This window comes from Pristiophorus japonicus, chromosome 12 (genome assembly GCF_044704955.1).
Source record: "Pristiophorus japonicus isolate sPriJap1 chromosome 12, sPriJap1.hap1, whole genome shotgun sequence".
Classification (NCBI taxonomy): Eukaryota; Metazoa; Chordata; class Chondrichthyes; family Pristiophoridae; genus Pristiophorus; species Pristiophorus japonicus.
This window is the reverse complement of record NC_091988.1, coordinates 83,432,685-83,454,398: the sequence shown is the minus strand read 5'-3', so window position 1 is coordinate 83,454,398 and position 21,714 is coordinate 83,432,685. Positions and strand designations below refer to the sequence as shown.

The 21,714-nt window shown below is 45.3% G+C and overlaps 1 protein-coding gene across 1 annotated transcript in view; it reads right to left on the bottom strand.

The window, feature by feature from the left end:
• LOC139277363 (metabotropic glutamate receptor 7-like) overlaps positions 1–21,714 on the bottom strand; it is a 921,672-nt gene that overhangs the window by 425,646 nt on the left and 474,312 nt on the right. Inside the window, exon 5 of the mRNA XM_070895726.1 lies at positions 323–460. Coding sequence (XP_070751827.1) covers positions 323–460 — 138 coding nt within the window. The remainder of the gene's footprint in view (positions 1–322; positions 461–21,714) is intronic.

Below are 21,714 nucleotides of genomic sequence, written 5' to 3'. Positions count from 1 at the left end.
CGCAACCAATTTATCGCACATCAGTAATAATGATGTATCCATTGTATTAGAAGTGAGAATGGAAAGCACTTTTCCCCTTTTGTTAAAATATGTTAAAACTCAAATCTGCAGCATACTTACATTATTGATATGTAAAATACGAAATGGAATTTGTCATCTCAGAAAATAAGAATAAAGTCAGTCTGTCTGTTACATTACACCATACTTTTTTTTGTCTGCTTAATTTGATCAAATTTCATTACAAAAATTGATTCTAAACTGCTGCATTTGTGAATCCCACTTCTGTAAGTGACCCCTGACAATGGACAGAAAGATTGATAACCTGTGCATTTTTTAGCTGTGTCTTTTTTCGATCCCGTTCGAGTCACCTGACAGTCAAAGTTCTCTTCCCAGAACTCTGCAAACCAGACATTTCTCCGGTTGTTCTCCAGGGTCCGACTGGTGAAGTAAGTATCAAAACCTGGTGGGAAAAGAGAACAGACTGTTTATAGCTAGCCGGAATATATTGAACTGTGTAGACAACACGTGAACAGTTCACTGTGGTGGGAGGGGGTGACAGAAAAAAGGAATGAGGAAAAGGAAAAAAGGGAAAGGAAAGGAAGGAGGAAAATATGCAAGGAAAAGAAGGAAGGGAGAAAGGAAGAAGGCAGGAAGGAAGTAAAAGAAGAGAAAGAAATCCTCCATTTAGTTTGGAAAGTTGGTCCAAAACTGGGATGGAAATGAACACATATAACCAGCAAGTTAATTTGTTTTGTTTTCTAGCGATAAAGATCAATACCATAACTAGATTTGCTTTCAGATAGGGAGACACATGTTATAACATTCACGCCAGGCAGCACAATGGTCGATAATGTAGAACACTTGCTTCAGACTTCTGCAAATCCCATTTGAACTCTACTGATGACTGATGATTGCGACACCTATGAGGGTGCGCTATGTGCATCTGAACCCCATAGTTTATTGATCAGATAGGCATCAGATTATGTAACAATGCTGTGTTTTTGACGTCTCTGCGAGAGAAAACTCCACAGATCACGGCCTAGCAATTCGATCGGGCCCAAAATCCAGCTCCGGAGGAAGGGGGGTCACCTGTTCATGTGTTCACAGCGACGGTGTGAAATTGGTGCTGCCAGCTTATTATCATCAGGCAGCCTCACAAGTCAGCTGTATTCATTGGTTTGGGGAAGCTGGAAATTATGCCTGATTGACGCTACTTGAAGGCAGTCAATACCTTTCAAAGAGGAGGTGTACTCTGGCTGCAGACAGCAAAGAAACTTTTCAAATGGAGAAATGACTGCAAGAGATCCAGAGAGGGAGCCCAGGTTCTCTGTTGCAATGTTGGAGGCCCTGGTCCAGGTGGTTCCTCCCGGGCAGCAGTAATCCCTTCAAGCAGCACTAGCATAATCCATGATAGGAGGCCACAACCAAAGGAGGCCGAGCCTGGCTGCACATCCTATCTCCTGTGGAAGAAAATGTGCTGGCCATCATGTGTAGGGGGAGAGTCATGACCATGGTGAGTGGCAATGCTGGAGAAGATGTCGCACAAGCTTTCTTCACAACTTATCCTCTTGTTTGTCCTCTTATCTGTCAGCTGTGGCTCAGTGGGTAGCACCCTCGCCTCTGGGTCAGGATGTTGCAGGTTCAAGTCCCACTCCAGACACTTAAGCCCAAAAACCTAGGCTGACAGTGCAGTGCTGAGGAAGTGTTGCACTGTCGGAGGAGCCATCTTTCGGACGAGACGTTAAACCGAGGCCCCATCTGCTCTCTCGGATGAATGTAAAAGATCCTGTGGCACCAATTTGAAGAAGAGCAGGGGCATTATCCTGGCCAATATTTATCCCTCAATCAACATAACAAAAACATTATCTGGTCATTATCACATTGCTGTTTGTGGGAGCTTGCTGTACGCAAATTGGCTGCTGCATTTCCTACATTACAACAGTGACTACACTCTAAAAAGTACTTAATTGGCTGTAAAGTATTTGGAGACATCTAGTGGTTGTGAAAAGCACTATATAAATGCAAGACTTTCTTTTTCCCTTACTCCTGTCTCTCCCTACACGTTCTACTTGACCAATTGCAGCTGCTTTTTCCAGTCACTTCCCTCTCTGCTCTCCCTTCATACTAAAGGCTATTCTTTGTCCCTCTCTTTAATTTCAGGTGCAGAAAATATGGGCACACCTCTGCCAGTCTTCCTGAAGATGCACCATCACTCGAAGACCCTAGCAAGCACGAGCTCAGAGACTGGCACCATGCATACCAGAGGCAGACTAGAGGAGGTGTCATCACGTTGTGAATCATCTCACAGCGGCTCCTGTCCTCGTGGCTGCTCCCCCTCGTCCTCTAGCCCCAAAGGTAGACCTGGAAGACCACCCATGATTGCAATAAAACTGTTTCGAAGGCAGACAAAATCAGTCCAGCCAAAGTAAAAACTTATAAGCAGAAGTCAGAAATCAGTTGTACAAGGCAGAAAATGGACATGTTTATTTATATCACCTAAAGCTCTGAATGGGTCACCTGATCAGAAGACCTGATTGCTGATTGGTCCCTTTGGAGGATAAGCCACACCCAGCAGTCTCTCTGGAATGTGTAATTAGAACCGCCCTACCTATGTAATCCATTACTTTGCAAAGTATAATTTGAGTCATTTTAACTGCTGACTCCAGACAGGACAGAGCTCACTTGGAACAGACAGGGCTCACTCTCATGTGTTCAGGCCTTTTCCCACCCAAGTTCCTGCCCCATTCCCCACCACCCAAGTGCCTGACCTTTCCCCCACAGCCCAAGTTTCTGACCTCCTCCCCCCCCCCCACACGAATTCTCCCCCTGCCTGAGTTCCTGAACTTCTCTCCCTGTCCAAGTTTACCACCCCCGCCCCCCCCCCCCCCCCGCCCGCCTCCACACAGATTCATGACCTTCTCCCCCCAACAAGTTCCTGAACTTACCCCCGCCATAGATGAGGCATTGGGTGTGGGTCACGGATTTTTAAAAGGCTTTTTGGGTATAAAGCGAATCGTGACAGTGTCATGACTTCTGCATTTCGTCGACTCCAATGATATCACTTACCACACACGCACCTAGCTTTCTGAGAAATCAACCAGAGGGAGGAGAGGGAGAATGTGGTGCGTGTATAAAGGGGGTGGGTTTGGAAGAACGTGATCCATCTTACCATCTGGATCATGTTCTTGCTCTCAACTCCCCCTTTGAACCTGCATCACATTCTTCCCACATCTCCACTGTGCTCTCCGTGCTCTTTACCCCCCCCACCACTGAGTTCCTGACCTCATCTCCGAGTCCACTCCTTCTCTCTGCCTCCTCTCAGTCTCTCTCTGCCACTCTCTCCTTCAGTCTCTCTCTCTCTTTCTCCCACTCTCTCTCTGCCCTCTCTCTCCCCCATTCTCTCTTTCTGCCTTTCACTCTCTCCCAAGTCGCTTTCTCTCGCTCACTATCCCTCTCCCCCAATCTCTCTCTCCACAGTCTCTCTCTCTGACTCTTTCTTTCTCTCTGACCCTCTCTGCCCCAGTCTCTCTCTCTCTCTTTGCCTCAATCTCTCTCTCTCCCTCACTCTCTCTCTCTCTCTCTCTCTCTCTCTCTCTCTCTCTCTCTCTCTCTCCCCCCGCTCACTCACTCTCCCTCCCCCAGTCTCTCTCTCGTCCTGATTCTCTCTCTCTCGCCTCCGATTTGCTCTCTCCCTCAGAAGGCCGCAAAAATGTTCATGTGGATAATTTCAGCGATATTCTAGGCAAAAGTCCCAGATGCTCCTTTAGTATAGTCATTGATTTTCGATAGATAATCCAAAAGCCCCAGTAGCAGCTGCAGGCTCAAGCGGCTGCATGATTCATCCCAACTTCTGTCTCCCTCGGTTATCGCACTGCGCATGCGCGACCAGATCGCGCGCACATGCACACAAAGGGGGTGGAGTCCACAGCGTGCATGCACAGAAGGATACAAAACTGTTCATGCAGATAATCACTCCGGCAGAAAATAGATAAACAAATGCCTAGAAGCAGCCTATAAGGGCAAACCAGTAACTAGTCAGTATGTAGTGGATGAGCTCTTAAATCATCATCAGCATAGGCGGTCCCTCGAACGAGGATGACTTGCTTTCACACCAAAAGAGATGAGTTCAAAGATGTTTCAATGAAGGACCCGATATTCCAGTCCTGAACTCCAGGGGTGGAAGATGTCTGTGCGTGGATTTTTTTATCGTGTGGTGACCGTTGCACATCAGCCACCAAACGGGCTTGCCAGAGCTCGGCCTTTATCCAGTGGCAAACAGCACAACGACTGGAGACCTGCTCTGTTGCATGGTGCATGGACCTAGTGCACACACGTATCGCAGTGTGGGCTGGCCCGTGCTGCCCCTGGGCCCTCGGCTCTTCTGGGCCCCGTACTCTCATTTGCCGCACCTCCGCTATGACCTTCCTGCTCCTCCGCTGTACCTGGGCCCCGCCGATGTTCTAGCCCATGCTCCAAACTGGCGACCTGGGCCTTGATGACGTCACTCAGTTGCCCACCTCAAAGTCGTCGCACACTTGGGACGACTCGCGCTGGAAGTTGAAGTGGCACGCTCCAGCTCTTATACTCCTGACCTGCGGTGATGTCCTCGCGCAAAATGAGCTCTTAAAATAGCGCTGCTGAAGGCTCTTTGCTGCATCTCAGTTTCTGAGCGAATTTATCACCTGATGAGTCGTCCACTGGGGCAGAACATTTTCACAAAAGAGTCAATGGGCCTTTTTAATACTTCTGGTGTATACAGCCTGGATGCCTACGGAGGTGCCCGATCCAATATAGTGGGCAGCAATCTTGCGGCGCCAAATGAGTCAGCTGTGCTGTGACTGACAGCCTTGTAACTAGTCATCCTCATGGCAAGCTCATTTTTGCTTAGACATTTAGGGTTAGAAATTACGTAGCGCCGTGTTTCTAGCGCTAACTTTTTAAGGAGTGCAAAAGTATCGCCGGGTGAAAAAGATTTGCTGCCGCCGGGAACTTCCACTTCAGCGCTCCAAGAAGGAAGTGGAGCACTAAAGCAAGTGCTACCACTTTCCTTAGAGCACTAAAGGGAGTGAGAGGGACGGTAGCAGCAGAGCGCTGAGCAATGTTCAGTGCAGCGCTGCCATCTGTAAAGGCTTCTTCCCTCCCTTATGTGATATATTCACAGAGAACAGCACACACAGCTCCTAACATGGCAGGCAGCTCTCTCCGAAGTCTCCGGAAATCTGCCAGGTTCTGTTTATTATTAACCTTGCACTTGCAGTACACAATACATCCACATCCACAGTATGGAGCTACAAACATTACAAGGTAAAAAAAGGGATGAGGTCCTACGAAACTAATTTAAGGAGCTAGGAGCTAAATGAAAAAGTAGGACCTCAAAAGTAGTAATCTCGGGATTGCTACCAGTACCACGTGCTGTCAGAGTAGGAATCGCAGGATAGCGCAGATGAATACGTGGCTTGAGCAGTGGTGCAGCAGGGAGGGATTCAAATTCCTGGGGCATTGGAACCGGTTCTGGGGGAGGTGGGACCAGTACAACCCGGACGGTCTGCACCTGGGCAGGACCGGAACCAATGTCCTAGGGGGAGTGTTTGCTAGTGCTGTTGGGGAGGATTTAAACTAATATGGCAGGGGGATGGGAATCAATGCAGGGAGACAGAGGGAAACAAAAAGGAGACAAAAGCAAAAGACAGAAAAGAGATGAGGAAAAGTGGAGGGCAGAGAAACCCAAGGCAAAGAACAAAAAGGGCCACTGTGCAGCAAAATTCTAAAAGGACAAAGGGTGTTAAAAAAACAAGCCTGAAGGCTTTGTGTCTTAATGCAAGGAGTATCCATAATAAGGTGGATGAATTAACTGTGCAAATAGATGTTAAAAAATATGATGTGATTGGGATTACAGACACGTGGCTCCAGGATGATCAGGGCTGGGAACTCAACATCCAGGGGTATTCAACATTCAGGAAGGATAGAATAAAAGGAAAAGGAGGTGGGGTAGCATTGCTGGTTAAAGAGGAGATTAATGCAATAGTTAGGAAGGACATTAGCTTGGATGATGTGGAATCTATATGGGGAGAGCTGCAGAACACCAAAGGGCAAAAAACATTAGTGGGAGTTGCGTACAGACCTCCAAACAGTAGTAGTGATGATGGGGAGGGCATCAAACAGGAAATTAGGGGTGCATGCAATAAAGGTGCAGCAGTTATAATGGGTGACTTTAATGTGCACATAGATTGGGCTAACCAAACTGGAAGCAATACGGTGGAGGAGGATTTCCTGGAGTGCATAAGGGATGGTTTTCTAGGTCAATATGTCGAGGACCCAACTATGGTGGAGGCCATCTTAGACTTGGTGTTGTGTAATGAGAGAGGATTAATTAGCAATCTCATTATGCGAGGCCCCTTGGGGAAGAGTGACCATAATATGGTGGAATTCTGCATTAGGATGGAGAATGAAACAGTTAATTCAGAGACCATGGTCCAGAACTTAAAGAAGGTATGAGGCGTGAATTGGCTAGGATTGATTGGCGAATGATACTTAAGGGGTTGACTGTGGATGGGCAATGGCAGACATTTAGAGACCGCATGGATGAACTACGACAATTGTACATCCCTGTCTGGCGTAAAAATAAAAAAGGGAAGGTGGCTCAAACATGGCTATCAAGGGAAATCAGGGATAGTATTAAAGCTAAGGAAGTGGCATACAAATTGGCCAGAAATAGCAGCGAACCCGGGGACTGGGAGAAATTTAGAACTCAGCAGAGGAGGACAAAGTGTTTGATTAGGGCAGGGAAAATGGAGTACGAGAAGAATCTTGCAGGGAACATTAAGATGGATTGCAAAAGTTTCTATAGATATGTAAAGAGAAAAAGGTTAGTAAAGACAAACGTAGGTGCCCTGCAGTCAGAATCAGGGAAGTCATAACGGGGAACAAAGAAATGGCAGACCAATTGAACAAGTACTTTGGCTCGGTATTCATTAAGGAGGACACAAACAACCTTCCGGATATAAAAGGAGTCAGAGGTCTCGTAAGGAGGAGGAACTGAGGGAAATCCTTATTAATCGGGAAATTGTGTTGGGGAAATTGATGGGATTGAAGGCCGATAAATCCCCAGGGCCTGATGGACTGCATCCCAGAGTACTTAAGGAGGTAGCCTTGGAAATAGCAGATGCATTGACAGTCATTTTCCAACATTCCATTGACTCTGGATCAGTTCCTATCGAGTGGAGGGTAGCCAATGCAACCCCACTTTTTAAAAAAGGAGGGAGAGAGATAACAGGGAATTATAGACCGGTCAGCCTGACCTCAGTAGTGGGTAAAATGATGGAATCAATTATTAAGGATGTCATAGCAGCGCATTTGGAATGAGGTGACATGATAGGTCCAAGTCAGCATGGATTTGTGAAAGGGAAATCATGCTTGACAAATCTTCTGGAATTTTTTGAGGATGTTTCCAGTAGAGTGGACAAGGGAGAACCAGTTGATGTGGTATATTTGGACTTTCAGAAGGCTTTCGACAAGGTCCCACACAAGAGATTGGGGTAGTGTGCTGACATGGATTGAGAACTGGTTGTCAGACAGGAAGCAAAGAGTAGGAGTAAATGGGTACTTTTCAGAATGGCAGGCAGTGACTAGTGGGGTACTGCAAGGTTCTGTGCTGGGGCCCCAGCTGTTTACACTGTACATTAATGATTTAGATGAGGGGATTAAATGTAGTATCTCCAAATTTGCGGATGACACTAAGTTGGGTGGCAGTGTGAGCTGCGAGGAGGATGCTATGAGGTTGCAGAGTGACTTGGATAGGTTAGGTGAGTGGGCAAATGCATGGCAGATGAAGTATAATGAGGATAAATGTGAGGTTATCCACTTTGGTGGTAAAAACAGAGAGACAGACTATTATCAGAATGGTGACAGATTAGGAAAAGGGGAGGTGCAAAGAGACCTGGGTGTCATGGTACATCAGTCATTGAAGGTTGGCATGCAGGTACAGCAGGCGGTTAAGAAAGCAAATGGCATGTTGGCCTTCATAGCGAGGGGATTTGAGTACAGGGGCAGGGAGGTGTTGCTACAGTTGTACAGGGCATTGGTGTGGCCACACCTGGAGTATTGTGTACAGTTTTGGTTTCCTAACTTGAGGAAGGACATTCTTGCTATTGAGGGAGTGCAACGAAGGTTCATCAGACTGATTCCCGGGATGGCGGGACTGACATATCAAGAAAGACTGGGCTTGTATTCACTGGAGTTCAGAAGAATGAGAGGGGATCTCATAGAAACATTTAAAATTCTGATGGGTTCAGACAGGTTAGATGCAGGAAGAATGTTCCCAATGTTGGGGAAGTCCAGAACCAGGGGTCACAGTCTAAGGATAAGGGGTAAGCCATTTAGGACCAAGATGAGGAGAAACTTCTTCACCCAGAGAATGGTGAACCTGTGGAATTCTCTACCACAGAAAGTTGTTGAGGCCAATTCACTAAATATATTCAAAAAGGAGTCAGATGAATTCCTTACTACTAGGGGGATCAAGGGGTATGGCGAGAAAGCAGGAATGGGGTACTGAAGTTGCATGTTCAGCCATGAACTCATTGAATGGCGGTGCAGGCTAGAAGGGCCGAATGGCCTACTCCTACACCTATTTTCTTTGTTTCTATGTTTCTAACCCTGCACTTGCAGTACACAATACATCCACATCCACTGTGTGGAGCTACAAACATTACAAGCTTACAGACGTTACACTTCGCCCTCCTTAATGAAGAAGCCATCATAACAAACATCATACATAACTTTCATGTTTATACATAACACAGGATATAAACTTTTTTTTCCATATTTACAAATTTAACTTTATCACTTGTTTTTTGTTTCGAAGAGGATACCTTCGCTCTCGAACAGAACCTTCCAAACATGGTGTCAATTTCACACTCATTCGAGGCTCATTCTGAGGAACGTTTTCCTCCATGGAATTTCCCTGATTTTCATTTGAACTCACTCTAACTTCAGGCTCTTTGTTTTCCTGACTCGGACTCAGACTTTCATTCTGATTCGCTCCTGGATTTGTTTCCAGTACATTGGATTTAGGATTTGCTACTGGTGTATCAAAACTATCTGATGAGTCACAAATAATTGAATCATTCCCACCTTCAACTCCTTCCATGTCTGTAGGTAAAATATGATCAATATGAACAAACCTATCCATTATCAAACATCTTTACCAAATATGTGCGAGAACCACATATCTTCACCACTCTTCCTGGTAACCACTTTAACCATTTATGGTGATGGTTCTTCACTCTCACCTTCTGGTTTAATTTCATACTTCTCTCTTTTACTCGACCTTTATCATGATTCTCTTTCTGTCTTAATTGTGTCTCTTCTACGGACTGTGCCAAATTTGGCTTTAACAATGAGAATCTGGCTGTCGTTTGAGAAACAACTCTGCTGGTGTTCTACCAGTAGTTGTATGAGGAGTATTTCGATATGTAATCAAAAAATTTGCCAATTTGTGATCCAATGACAACTGTCGTTTCCTTGGATTTGGATCTAACATTTGTTTTATGAGGGCACGTTTTACAATTTGTACAGTGCGCTCTGCTACACCATTCGAAGCAGGATGGTATGATGGAACCATGGTATGTTTCATACCATTTTTGCTCGTGAATTGTGCAAATTCTTTTGAATGAAATTGTGGTCTATTATCCGAAACAATTTCTTCAGGGAGGCCAAATGAAGAAAATAATTTTGCAAAATGTCCAATGTTTTACTTGTTATTTTCCACATTGGAAACACCTCAACCCACTTCGAATGGTTATCAATCACAATGAACAATTGTTGTCCTTCCAACTCAGCAAAATCAATATGTAGCCTTTGCCACACCCTGGGAGGCCATTTCCATGGCTGTAATGGTACTGGTGGTGGTTGCTTACTTACCGATTGACATGTCATACACTGACTCACGATGTACTCTATATCTTTATCAAGACCTGGCCACCATAAATAACTGCGTGCAAAACTCTTGGTCAAGCACATTCCCAGGTGCTGGTCATGGAGGTCTCCTAATAATTTGGACGTGAATTTATTTGGTACAACCACTCTTGCACCCCACATGATACAATCTTTATCGACTGATAATTCATTCCTACGAATGAAGAATGGATGAGTATCTTTGTCTGTTACCTGGTTTGGCCATCCATTTGCAATATAATCATACACCTTTGACATCACTGGATCACGTTTGGTTGCTCTACCAATCTCTTCAGCTGTGACTGGCACTTCATCAATGTATGAAAAATAAAATACTTCTTCCCTATCAGGTGTAACTTGTGATGGGGAAGGCAATCTAGACATTGCATCAACATTACTGTGATCATCTAATCGTCTGTATTCAATATATGTATATGCTGACAAAATCAAAGCCCATCTCTGTATTCGGGCTGCAGCTAATGTTGGAACTGGGGACTTTGGATGGAGGATTGCTGTTAGGGGCTTATGGTCCATAATGATGGTAAACTTATGACCATACAAGTAATTGTGAAACATCTTGACCCCAAAAATTAATGCCAAAGCTTCCCTTTCAATTTGCGCATAATTACTCTCACTGGCACTGAGAGTGCGTGAAGCAAAGACAATTGTTCTCTCCTCCCCATTACTTAATACATGAGAGATCATTGCCCCAACTCCATACGGAGAGGCATCACATGCTAGCTTAATTTCCTTAGATATGTCATAGTGAACTAACATGGTGCTCTCTACCAATTTGCATTTACACTCCTTGAATGCTGTATCGCATTCTTTTGACCACTTCCAATGGACCCTGTTTTTTCAAAAGTTCATTCAGTGGATGGAATACTGTAGCCAAATTTGGTAGGAACTTCCCATAATAGTTCAAAAGACCCAAGAATGAACGAAGTTCAGTGACATTCCTAGGAGTGGGCGCATTTCTAATTGCACCCAATTTTTCCATGGTTGGATGTAAACCATCTTTGTCTACTCTGTACCCTAAGTTTTTAAATAACTCACACTTACAAGCAGACACTTGTGCTCTGTGCTTCTCTAGCCATTTGAGGACTTCATTCAATATGTTATTATGAATTTGCCTATTTGGTGCTGAAATTAGTATGTCGTCCAAATAACATACTCCCCCTTCAATACCTTGCAAAATCTGGTTCATCACCCCTCGGAATATGGCAGGGACGAAAGACACTCCATAAGGTAGCCTATTAAATTGATATAGGCCGAAATGAGTATTTATAGTCAAACATGACTCGGACTCCTCATCTAGTTCAAGCTGTAAGTAGGCATTCGTAAGATCCAGTTTTGAGAAGATCTGACCACCTGTCAGTGTTGTGAACAAGTCTTCTATATTTGGCAATGTATTGGGGACATTACCCTCTAGAACCTGGTTTACGGTTACTTTATAATCACCACACAATCTTACCTTACCAACGGACTTTGGTACAACAACAATGGGTGTAGCCCAATTACATCAATCTATCTTACAAATAATGTTCTCAGTCTCTAGTCTTTTGAGTTCTTGCTCAACTTTCTCCTCGAGTGCATATGGTACGGAACGTGGCTTGTAGTAAACCGATCTAGCGTCCTTCTGTACCCTGACACTCGCCTTGAAGCCTTGGATCGGACTGCCCGTTTCGCAGAACACCTTCGGATACTTCTTGATAACCTCATCCGTTGATGGAAAATCTCGCTTCCACACAGAAAACCTTACTCCAATCCAGCTTTAGTGAGCTCAACCAATTTCTTCCTAGTAAGGCAGTGATACGAACTACCACAGGAATTTTCTCTCCCGAATAGCCTCGCAGCTCTATCTTGGATTTCTCCAGTTGAAAATTACACAATTTGTCGGGGTTTAGTGACTCCAGTACTACACTCACGAATGCACCCATGTCGATTTCCATTGGTATCTTGAATCCCGCAACATCTATGTGGATTTTGATGCTTTCTGAATCACTGTCCGTTAACCTCGTGCTCCTGATGACGTGTAACTCTAACATCTCTTCGTTCTGTTGTTGTTCTTCCATGCTATGTAATCTCTTGGGATTTCTACTCATAGCTTTGAATGCTGGACTCATAGCTTTGGAAGCTGGTTTACCCTTCAGTCGGCATGCCTTCGCAAGATGCCCAGTCTTTCTGCAGAAGAAACACTCTGCCTTCACGTATGGTCAAATTTGAGCAATGTGTTGTCCCAGGCACCTATAGCATGACTTCGACACTCTGGTAGAATTTCCAGTTTCTGAGACTTTCGGCCATGCCCATCTTTTACTTTGAACCTGCAGGTGATTTACCTCGGTTGACTGAATTATTATTTAATTCTCGGGAATATTGTTCGGCCATGCCCATCGACCTCGCTGTCTGACAAGCAATCGCAACAATCAAGTCATCCATTGTCAATAACTTCCTTCTGATCGCATCATTTTTCACCCCACAAACAAAACGATCCCGTAATGCTCGGTTTTGAAAGTTTCCAAAATTACAGTGCATCGATAGCTTTTTTAATGCTACGATGTAATCACTGATACATTCATCAGATTCCGAATCCCGAAATGATAGCTTTCAGCAATTTCTAACGGTTTGGGGTTAGAGTGCTGCTCCAGCTTCATTAAAGCATCCTCTTTAAGCATTGTGTCCTTTGGCTTGTCAGGCACAAGCAGATTTACAAGGGTTTTGTATAATGTCGGACCCGCCTCCGATAAGAAGATCGCTTTCTTACGTTCCAACACAGCCCAGTTCTGGACTGCATTGTCTGGAACTTCGATTATGTTATTTGCAATGAAATACATTTCTCGCCGAGCCACATACGCTTTAAAACGTTCCCGGTCGTGTCTATATTCTCCCAAATGTCCGATTACACCTGCGGGTGCTGTCATTTTAATCTCTAGCTGTTCACACCGTGTGCTGTATTTTACCTCAGATTTTGTAGCTTTTTTCCAAAGACAGAAACTTCCAAAGTCTCTCTGTCGGCTGGCTGAATCCTTCACCAACAAAATTTAAGCTTTAAATCATCCGAAAAATCCCATCCTCGTCGCCAAATGTGATATATTCACAGAGCACAGCACACACAGCTGCTAACATGGCAGGCAGCTCTCTCGGAAGTCTCCGGAAATCTGCCTGGTTCTGTTTATTATTAACTCTGCACTTGCAGTACACAATATGTTCACATCCACAGTGTGGAGCTACAAACATGATAAGCCGCCAGACATTTAACTTTAAAGGGAAGGGGCAATGCTGGGGTGAATTAATCTTCAGGCTCTGTCTGTTGGGCCACGGCACCTGTGCTATGTGCACAGCAGCCCCAAGCACTGTAAGAGAGAGCAAGGTTGAGCAAGCACGGGAGCACAAGAAATCAGGAGGCACCAGAATGGGGAGAGAAATAAATGTTGCCCTATCTCACCACCACTGCCTTTAAATATCGCTCCCCAATTGGCCAGCCGAAGTGACAACACCTCCTACAGCTGCCGTTGTTGATGCCCGGTGATGCAGCAGGGGGTGGGAGCGAATATTATATCCGGGGCAGTAACGGGGAGCTGCGCACAGGATGCCGTCACAATCTACAGGGCGCAAGAGAGCGAAGCGGTAAGTGTTTGCGCCAGGCCAAAGCACCAGGGAAGTTCGCGGGCGTCAGTGATTTAGCTGCGCCCATTCAGTAACCCCTTAGCGTCCCGTTACCGCCCCCCGCAGGTGCTAACTGGAGACGCACACCAGGCTAATTTCTCTCCCTTAAACTGTATTTGAATTGGTCATTTGAAGGCACAGTAACTTTGTGAAAAGGTGTTTCCTGTGGTGTTGTTTGAGGAAGGGAAAGCACTCCATGTAATTTTAAGCGCCCGTCATATTGGACCCTTAGGTACCTGTTCTGCACCTATATAATGTGCGCAGCGCAGTCATATAATTATGCCCATCTCTTCTCCTGTCACATTGCAGCCTCTGCATTACCAAGCATCCAGCAGGCATGATTTCTGTACGTGTACTTGAAGGAACGTACATATTTCTAAATATATTTCCTTTTCTGGGAGTCAGCTGCACTTTGAATGATAGCCTTGTAACTAGTCGTCTCCAGGGCAAGCTCATTTTGTTCAGACATTTAAACTGTATTTGAATTGGTCGCTTAAAGGGACAGTAACTTTGTGAAAAAGCAATTTTTTGTTTTTGTTTGAGGAGGGGAAAGCACTCCGTGTCATTTTAAGCGCAACATTACATCCAAAGAAATGACATAATGATGCCTTTTGATACTATGAGGGTGAAATTGGCTTGCGGGGGGTGGTAACAGGGCAATAAGGGGTTACCGACCAGGCACGGCAAAATCACCGACGCCCGCGAACTTCCCTGGTGCTTTGCTCTGGTGCTAACACTTACCGGCTCGCTCTCTTGCACCCTGTAGATTGTGACAGCATCCAGTGCGAAGCGCCCCATTACCGCCCCGGATGCAATATTTGCTCCTGCCCCCTGCAGCTTCAGCGGACATCAATGGGAGCTGCAGGAGGCGTTGTCACCTAGGCTGGCCGCTTGGGGAGCCGTACTAAAGGCAGTGGTGGTCAGGTAGGGAAACATTTATTTATCTCCCCAGTGTGGTGATTTTTGCTTTTTTGGGCCCCACGATTGCTCAGTCTTCACTCTCTCAGAGTGCCTGGGGCTGCTATGGACGTGGCCCAACACAGACAGCAGGAAAACTCCGTCACCCCAGCATAGGACCTTCCCTTTGTTAGAAATAGCCAAGTTTAAGGCTATCTCTGGTCACTTTAATAATCAGGATCTACTGTAATCCAATCTGGTGGGTGTATTGTGTTTAATCAGAGTTTAAGACACATTAGTTATGCAGCAAAAAGATACAAGTTGATACCGATCCCGATCGGACAAACTGCTGGTGCATGTGAGCAGTTCTCTGGCTTGCAGTTTCTTCCTCTGTCTAGAGCTTCCTTCGGTAAAGCATGGGATCGCTCGAAGAGTGTTTGACCAGCCCAACTTCTGGTTCACTCTCCCCTCACATCATTTGTGTTGAAAAGATCTCCAAGTGTTACTTTTATTCTCTTTTTAGGGATGGGTCAGACCTGGGATATTTACAAGACCTTTTGACCTATAGAGGTTCCCCTAAAAACTCAATATCCAATAAGACTTCAAGTTCTTTGTCGATTTTTGAAACAAAGCCCACCCAAAAGATGTCTCTTGATTTTCTTGGCCACATTTCTTTCTTGTTATACTTCCCAGAGTTTGTTCTTTGAAATTCATTTCATCTCTCTTGTCCCTATTCTCTCCTTTGATCCCATGAGGCCAAACCAGAAAACTGCTCCTTCAGAGTCGTTATCTCCTTTATGACATAGCAAATGTTTACGTTAACTCTCTCAACTTCCATCCATTCTAAGTCTTTCTATAACAAATTGTCTTAAAGATACATAAACAAAGCTGAAGTTGTAACTTGAAAACAACAGATAATCACAGCAATAGGGAGATTGTATATAGTACAAAGAACTATACCCTCCATAGGAAACTAAGACATTAACATTTCTAAGCATTTCTCTGATCCGAAGAGACTTTCTATCTGCAATTCGAGTATCAGAGTTTAAATAGAATTTTTTCACGTCACAGTTTCAATCGCATGACCATATATATTTTTAGGCATCCCTGATTTTTAATACCTTTAGGCGAGGGCAGGAGCCTGTACAGATGTCAGCGCTGCACAGAACATTGTGCAGCGCTCTGCCGATACTGCCCCTTTCACTCCCTTTCACGCCATAAAGGAAGTGGTAGCGCTTGATTTAGTACTCCACTTCCCTCTTGGAGAGCTAAAGCGGAAGTTCCCGTCAGCTGAAAATCTTTTTTCCCGAAACTTTAGCGTTCCCGTTCACATTTTCCCACATTATACTCCATCTGCCAAAATTTTGCCCACTCACTTAGCCTGTCTATATCCCTTTGCAGATTTTTTGTGTCCTCCTCACAATTTGCTTTCCCACCCATCTTTGTATCATCAGCAAACTTGGCTACATTACACTCGGTCCCTTCATCCAAGTCGTTAATATAGATTGTAATTATGGATACAACAGAAATTTACTCCAACCATCTCTTCAATGATGAAGTAAATGACTTCCTTTCAGCCCTTCGAGCATTTTGGATGACCTTATTATTGGGGTGGTGTAGAACTGCAAGGACTGAGAATGACTCCATTGACTGATGTAACAAAATGGATTCAGATGTACCTTTCTACGATTATACTGTGATGCCTAATTCAGTTATGAATTGTCCTACATATTGTCCTAAAGATCTAACCTCTGTCCAGCTGTCAGTGGGAATCGAGAATACCATTCTTCAAAATACCATCAACTGTTTGACCATCTAACCAGGGCTTTATTTCATGGTGTCTACAAAGGTAAAGAACCCATAATTGCCAATGTGATCAGCACAAACAATATAATAAGACACTCACATCCTCCAAATAAAAGGTGTTGCTATGGGAACCCGTATGGGTCCGAGCTATGCCTGTATTTTCGTGGGATATTGGAACTTACTTTGTTCCAGTCCTACTCAGGTCCCCTCCCTCACTTCTTTTTCGGTACATTCATGACTGTATCAATGACATTTCCTGCTCTGGAAAATGTCATCAACTTTGCTTCCAATTTTCACTGTTCCATCGCCTTCACATGATCCATCTCTGACTCCTCTATCTCTATATTAATTTCTGGGGATAGGCTGTCGACCAATATCTACGATAAGCCCGCTGACCCCCACAACTACCTTGACGACTCTTCCTCCCACCCCACTTCCTGAAAGGAATCTATATCATTCTCCCAGTTTCACCGTCTCCATCGGATCAGTTATTCCAATGCATTCCTGGCTGGCCTCCCACATTCTACCCTATGTAAACTTGAGGTGATCCAAAATTCAGCTGCCCATGTCCTAACTCACACCAAGTCCCGTTCACCCATCACCCCTATGCTCGCTGGCCTACATTGGCTCCTGGTTAAGCAACGCCTCGATTTCATAATTCTCATCCTTGTTTTCAAATCCCTCCATGGTCTTTCCCCTCCCTACCTCTGTAATCTCCTTCAGCCCCACAACCCTTATGAGATATCTGCGCTCCTCTAATTCTGCCCTCTTGAGCATCCCTGATTATAATTGCTCAACCATTGGTGGTCGTGCCTTCTGTTGCGTAGGTCCAAAGCTTTTGAATTCGCTGCTTAATACTCCATGCCTCTCTATCTCTCTTTCCTTCTTCAATTCGCTCCTTAAAACCTACCTCTTTGACCAAGCTTTTGGTCATCTGCCCTAATTTCTCCTTCTGTGGCTCGTTGTTTATTATTTTGTCTTATAATACTTCTGTGAAGCGCGTTAAGAAAGACTTGCACTAGACTTCCCAAAGCACTTTACAATGAAATACTTCTGAAGTGTAGTCACTGTTGTAATGTGAGAAGCGCAGCAATGAATTTGCGCATAGCAAGCTCCCACAAACAGCAATGTGATAAACCTTGGAATATTTTACTACGTTAAAGGCGCTATATAAATACAAGTTGTTGTTGCTTCCAATAAATTTTCCATTTTCCTCAACCGAGGACTCCCCTTCACTGTGGTTGACAGAGCCCGCGACCATGTCCGTCTCATTTCCCACACTTCCGCTTTCACCCCTTCCTCTCCCACCCAGAACCACTTTGTCCTCACCTGTCACCCCACCAGTCTCCACATTCAACGGATCATCCTCCACCATTTCCGCCACCTCCAGCGTCATGCCACCAGCAATCACATCTTTCCTTCCCCTCCTCTTTCATCATTCCAAAGGGACCACTCTCTTCGCGACACCATGGTCCATTCTGCAGTCACCCCCAGCGCCTCCTCCCCTTCCCACAGCTTCTTCCTGTGCAGGGACTGTCAGTAACAACACTCTCACGGGAAATGGGAACACTGTCCGGGTACATGAGGGAGGGAAGGTCGCAGGCATCTGATACACTGTCTATGCACATGAGGGAGGGAGCGTCGCAGGTAGCTGAAGGGATGAGAACCCTTACACTATATAGCAGCTTCAAGAGACGCCTGGGGGTGGGGTGGACGCCGAGCCCCTGTGTCCGGGCGAGGGAACGCCATCTGTTTGGAGTTAGGACCACAGGACAGCGGGGAGGGGGGGATCCCAGGGATGCACTGATAATTACTGCCTCCCTCCCACCTCCCCCAGGGTGTGTAAATATTTTTAATGAGTCGCCGCACAGAAAGATTTCAAAATCACTGCTGTACTTGAGATGAGAAAGAACAAAACCAGCCAGCCCAGGGAAATGGGAATATTCAGGAAGCTGCCAGAGATAAATCAATAAGCTCCATCGACAATCTGAACCCTATCAAAATACGCTTGCATTTAAGCGGAGATATTATTTTGGCTTCACTCTGCAGTGTATCAGCAAGCATCTCTACGCCTGAAATCGTACTTTAAAAGCTTGAGTCCTTCAGCTAGGACTTCCCTCAGTCACAGGCAAGTTTTCCCGCAATGTTATTACAATTCACATGGTGTTTGCAATGGTTTAATGAAAGCATTGTGAGCAGGAATTAGCCAGTTTCACTGAGAGAGACAAAGGGAGATTGTACGCTTTTCGTGCACAACTGACATCTGCAATAGTGTTGCCTTAATTCACAAATGGAAAACAGTTGTCAGCAAAAATCAGCATCGCCTGGGGGCATCTGGGTATGACAAACCAATGGAAATAAAACAGAATATTAAGCCTGCAATATCCATAACATTTAAAATGTTTGCAGAGTTTGTGTCAACACCAACATCATGAATGAGAAGGAACATTTATCAAATGTCAGATTTATTCCTCTCCCTTGCCATCATCCCATTCCTTCTAAAGTCATCTACAGCAAGTTGGATTTATTGGGCCAAAAATTGCGGCCTCTCCGGGTGGGTACAGGGTGCACACGCATTCAAAGAGCCCACGCAAGTGTTGGTTCTTGGCACACAATGCGCATGCGCCGAGAACCAGCTTTTGTGATCTGTCAAAATGTCTTTTGACAAATCGCATACATCCCCGTGAGAAGGACATCCGCGGAGCATAGATTGGGCTATTTGCCCAACTCGTGCCCAGTGAATGACCATCAAACTCTTACATCTGATAAAAGCAGGCATATAGCTCACTTTTACCAGCATAATAGTTTTAAAACATAGAAAAATGAAATGCAATCACTAATTTTTATATTAAAATCACTGTCCATTAAGGTAAGTTTACTTCTAACCCGATTAAAACACGTCAAAAAAACATTTTATTATATTTAAAATTCATTGGAATTGAATGTATGAGGTGTTTTTTATTTACTGTGCTATGTTTCTTGTTTTTGGGGGGGTATTCTCATTGATGGTAATGGGAGCTGCTACTGAGAATATTAGGGGCACCACCTCGCACACATCTCGTCCACAATATAGTTCGCCCAAAAAAACGCCGGGAAAAAGTGGAACTAACCAGAACTACTCACAGCGGCATGAATGCCATGTTCTAATCACATGTCGCATCATTTAAAAGGCTGCTCTGCTTCAACCTCGGGGGAGTAGGAAGTACTCTGGAAGTCTTTGGAGGTGATATGAACATCTGAACAAACATCTTGACCATACTGTGATCGATTGGAATTGAATAGGTGTCTACGTCGGGACATTCATTGTTTGTGATCAATCGGTGGAAAACAGAGAGCTACTACAATGGGGCCTGTCCTTTCTCACTCACTCTTGATGACCAACTACATGCTGCAGCCTTGAGATGGCAGAAGGTATGCTTCACAGCATTATGTGCCCAATGTAAGACGTGCCAAACTGATGAGGAGGACCAGACGTTACACCCGCTGCAAGTACAGGGAGAAGCATTCTTACCTCAACTTGTCCGATAACACCTGCCTCCGGAGACTGTGCTTCCACAAAGAGGTTATCACTGAGGTATGCCAGCTGATAAGGGGAGATCTGCAGCCTGCCAGCACCATCAGTACTGCACTGTCCGTCAAGGTCAAAGTCACTGCAGCACTGTCGTTCTAAGCGTCGGGTTCTTTTCAGACCTCAGCTGGCGACAGTTGCGACCTTTCTCAACATGCCACACATTGCTGCATTAGACAGGTCACTAAGCCCTGTACGCATGCAGGATGGACTTTATCAGCTTCCCGATGACCAGGGAGGCTCAGGCTGAGAGGGCTTAGGAGGTGGACGCTGACATCGGGCCAGACAATCAGACTGATGCTGAAGCCATGCCCCCGCCCCCCTGTAGACCGCATGAAAAGGCCCGTGGTGGCATGATAGCTGCAAGACTCTTATGTCAGGAGCTCATAAATGAGCGCTTTGCCTAAAAGAACGTTGGTGTTATTTACAAGGCTGACACACTGCTGGGTATGTAGGTCATACATCAATAGTGGGCATCACCTTGGTGACAGTTAAAGTTGATTGAAGTGAAGTGCAATTATACCTTTGATGTTAAGGAATCACCAGCGTGTAATGGTGCAGCTATCTGAGCCAATGCGCAACAAGGTTTTATTAAATAAAAAACATTTAAACCTAATAGTTGTCTGAAATTATCAGTATTTCATTAAAAAAGTAACCCTGCCCCCGCTTCTCCTCCCCTTCCCCTCCTGACTCCAAGCCGCCTGGCCAAGGAGCTCCTCAGGCGATGCTTCAGTGGGGGGAGCGGCAAGGGGGGGGGGTGGGGGGTGATGACGGCCAAAGCATTGCTTGGATGGATACAAGAGAGGACGGTCTCGAGGTGGGAACATGCTCCGAGCCAGAAGCAAGATGTTGTTCCTGGCTCTCATGTGCCATTGGCAATGGGAGAGCAGCACTTTGGGGTGAAGTGCCGTGCTCCAGGACCACTGGGAGCCCTCTGCCACCAGGGATCCTGGCTACCAGCTCCAGGGCCTCCTCCATCCCTTCCATGTTATATATTATTTGTTGGACAAAAACTCAGTGCTATGTTCTTGGCGCTTGGTAGGCGTTTTGCTGCTGGTGAATCTCCCTCGTGCCTCCCACAACAGCCAAACAAGCACACACCACACCCACACACGCTTTCAGTCCCTCTCTGCTCCCTCTCTCTCTATCTCCTCTTCTGCGCATGTAATGATGACCCCGACCTCCTGTGTCGCAGGAAACGAGCGTTGCCATACCGTTGCTAATGACAGCGACACTTTACGGCAGAAGGTTAAAGAGATTTAACGCTACTGCCCATTTCATATCGCTCATGGTAATGCCCAATTTCAAAAATGGAGACTAGGGGCTTTGAGAATGGGCGATAAGCCGGCGATCTGAAACCCCATTTTTACCGCCACGCTGTAAATACCACCCATTTTTGAGCGATTTGCACAAAAGTGTAAAATCTAGCCCGAGATGTTCATTGATGGTCTAGGCCCATGTGATCCCAGCGTACGCATACCTACCTGGAAGACATGTTCCCATACACTGGACTGTGAAACGAGGCTTGTGACCACAATCTCACGTTGCTTCAGAAACACCAGGTATTTTCGTCAATTATTTTCTGGTCGGAGGCGTTCACACGAAGGAAGCCTCCAACCACAATTTTTCCCCAATTATCTCTGGATAAATACTGCAGCAACTTCCTGTTGTAAGTGAGAAAGAGGTATATCAGCATGAACCCGGGCGATTGAATTCTCCACAGCGAATTTCAACGCTTAGAATGTACAGCCACTAATCCATACAATGGCAGGTGTCAACAGCTAATGCGAAGCAGCAGTGACTCCACGTGCAGTAACCAATTATAA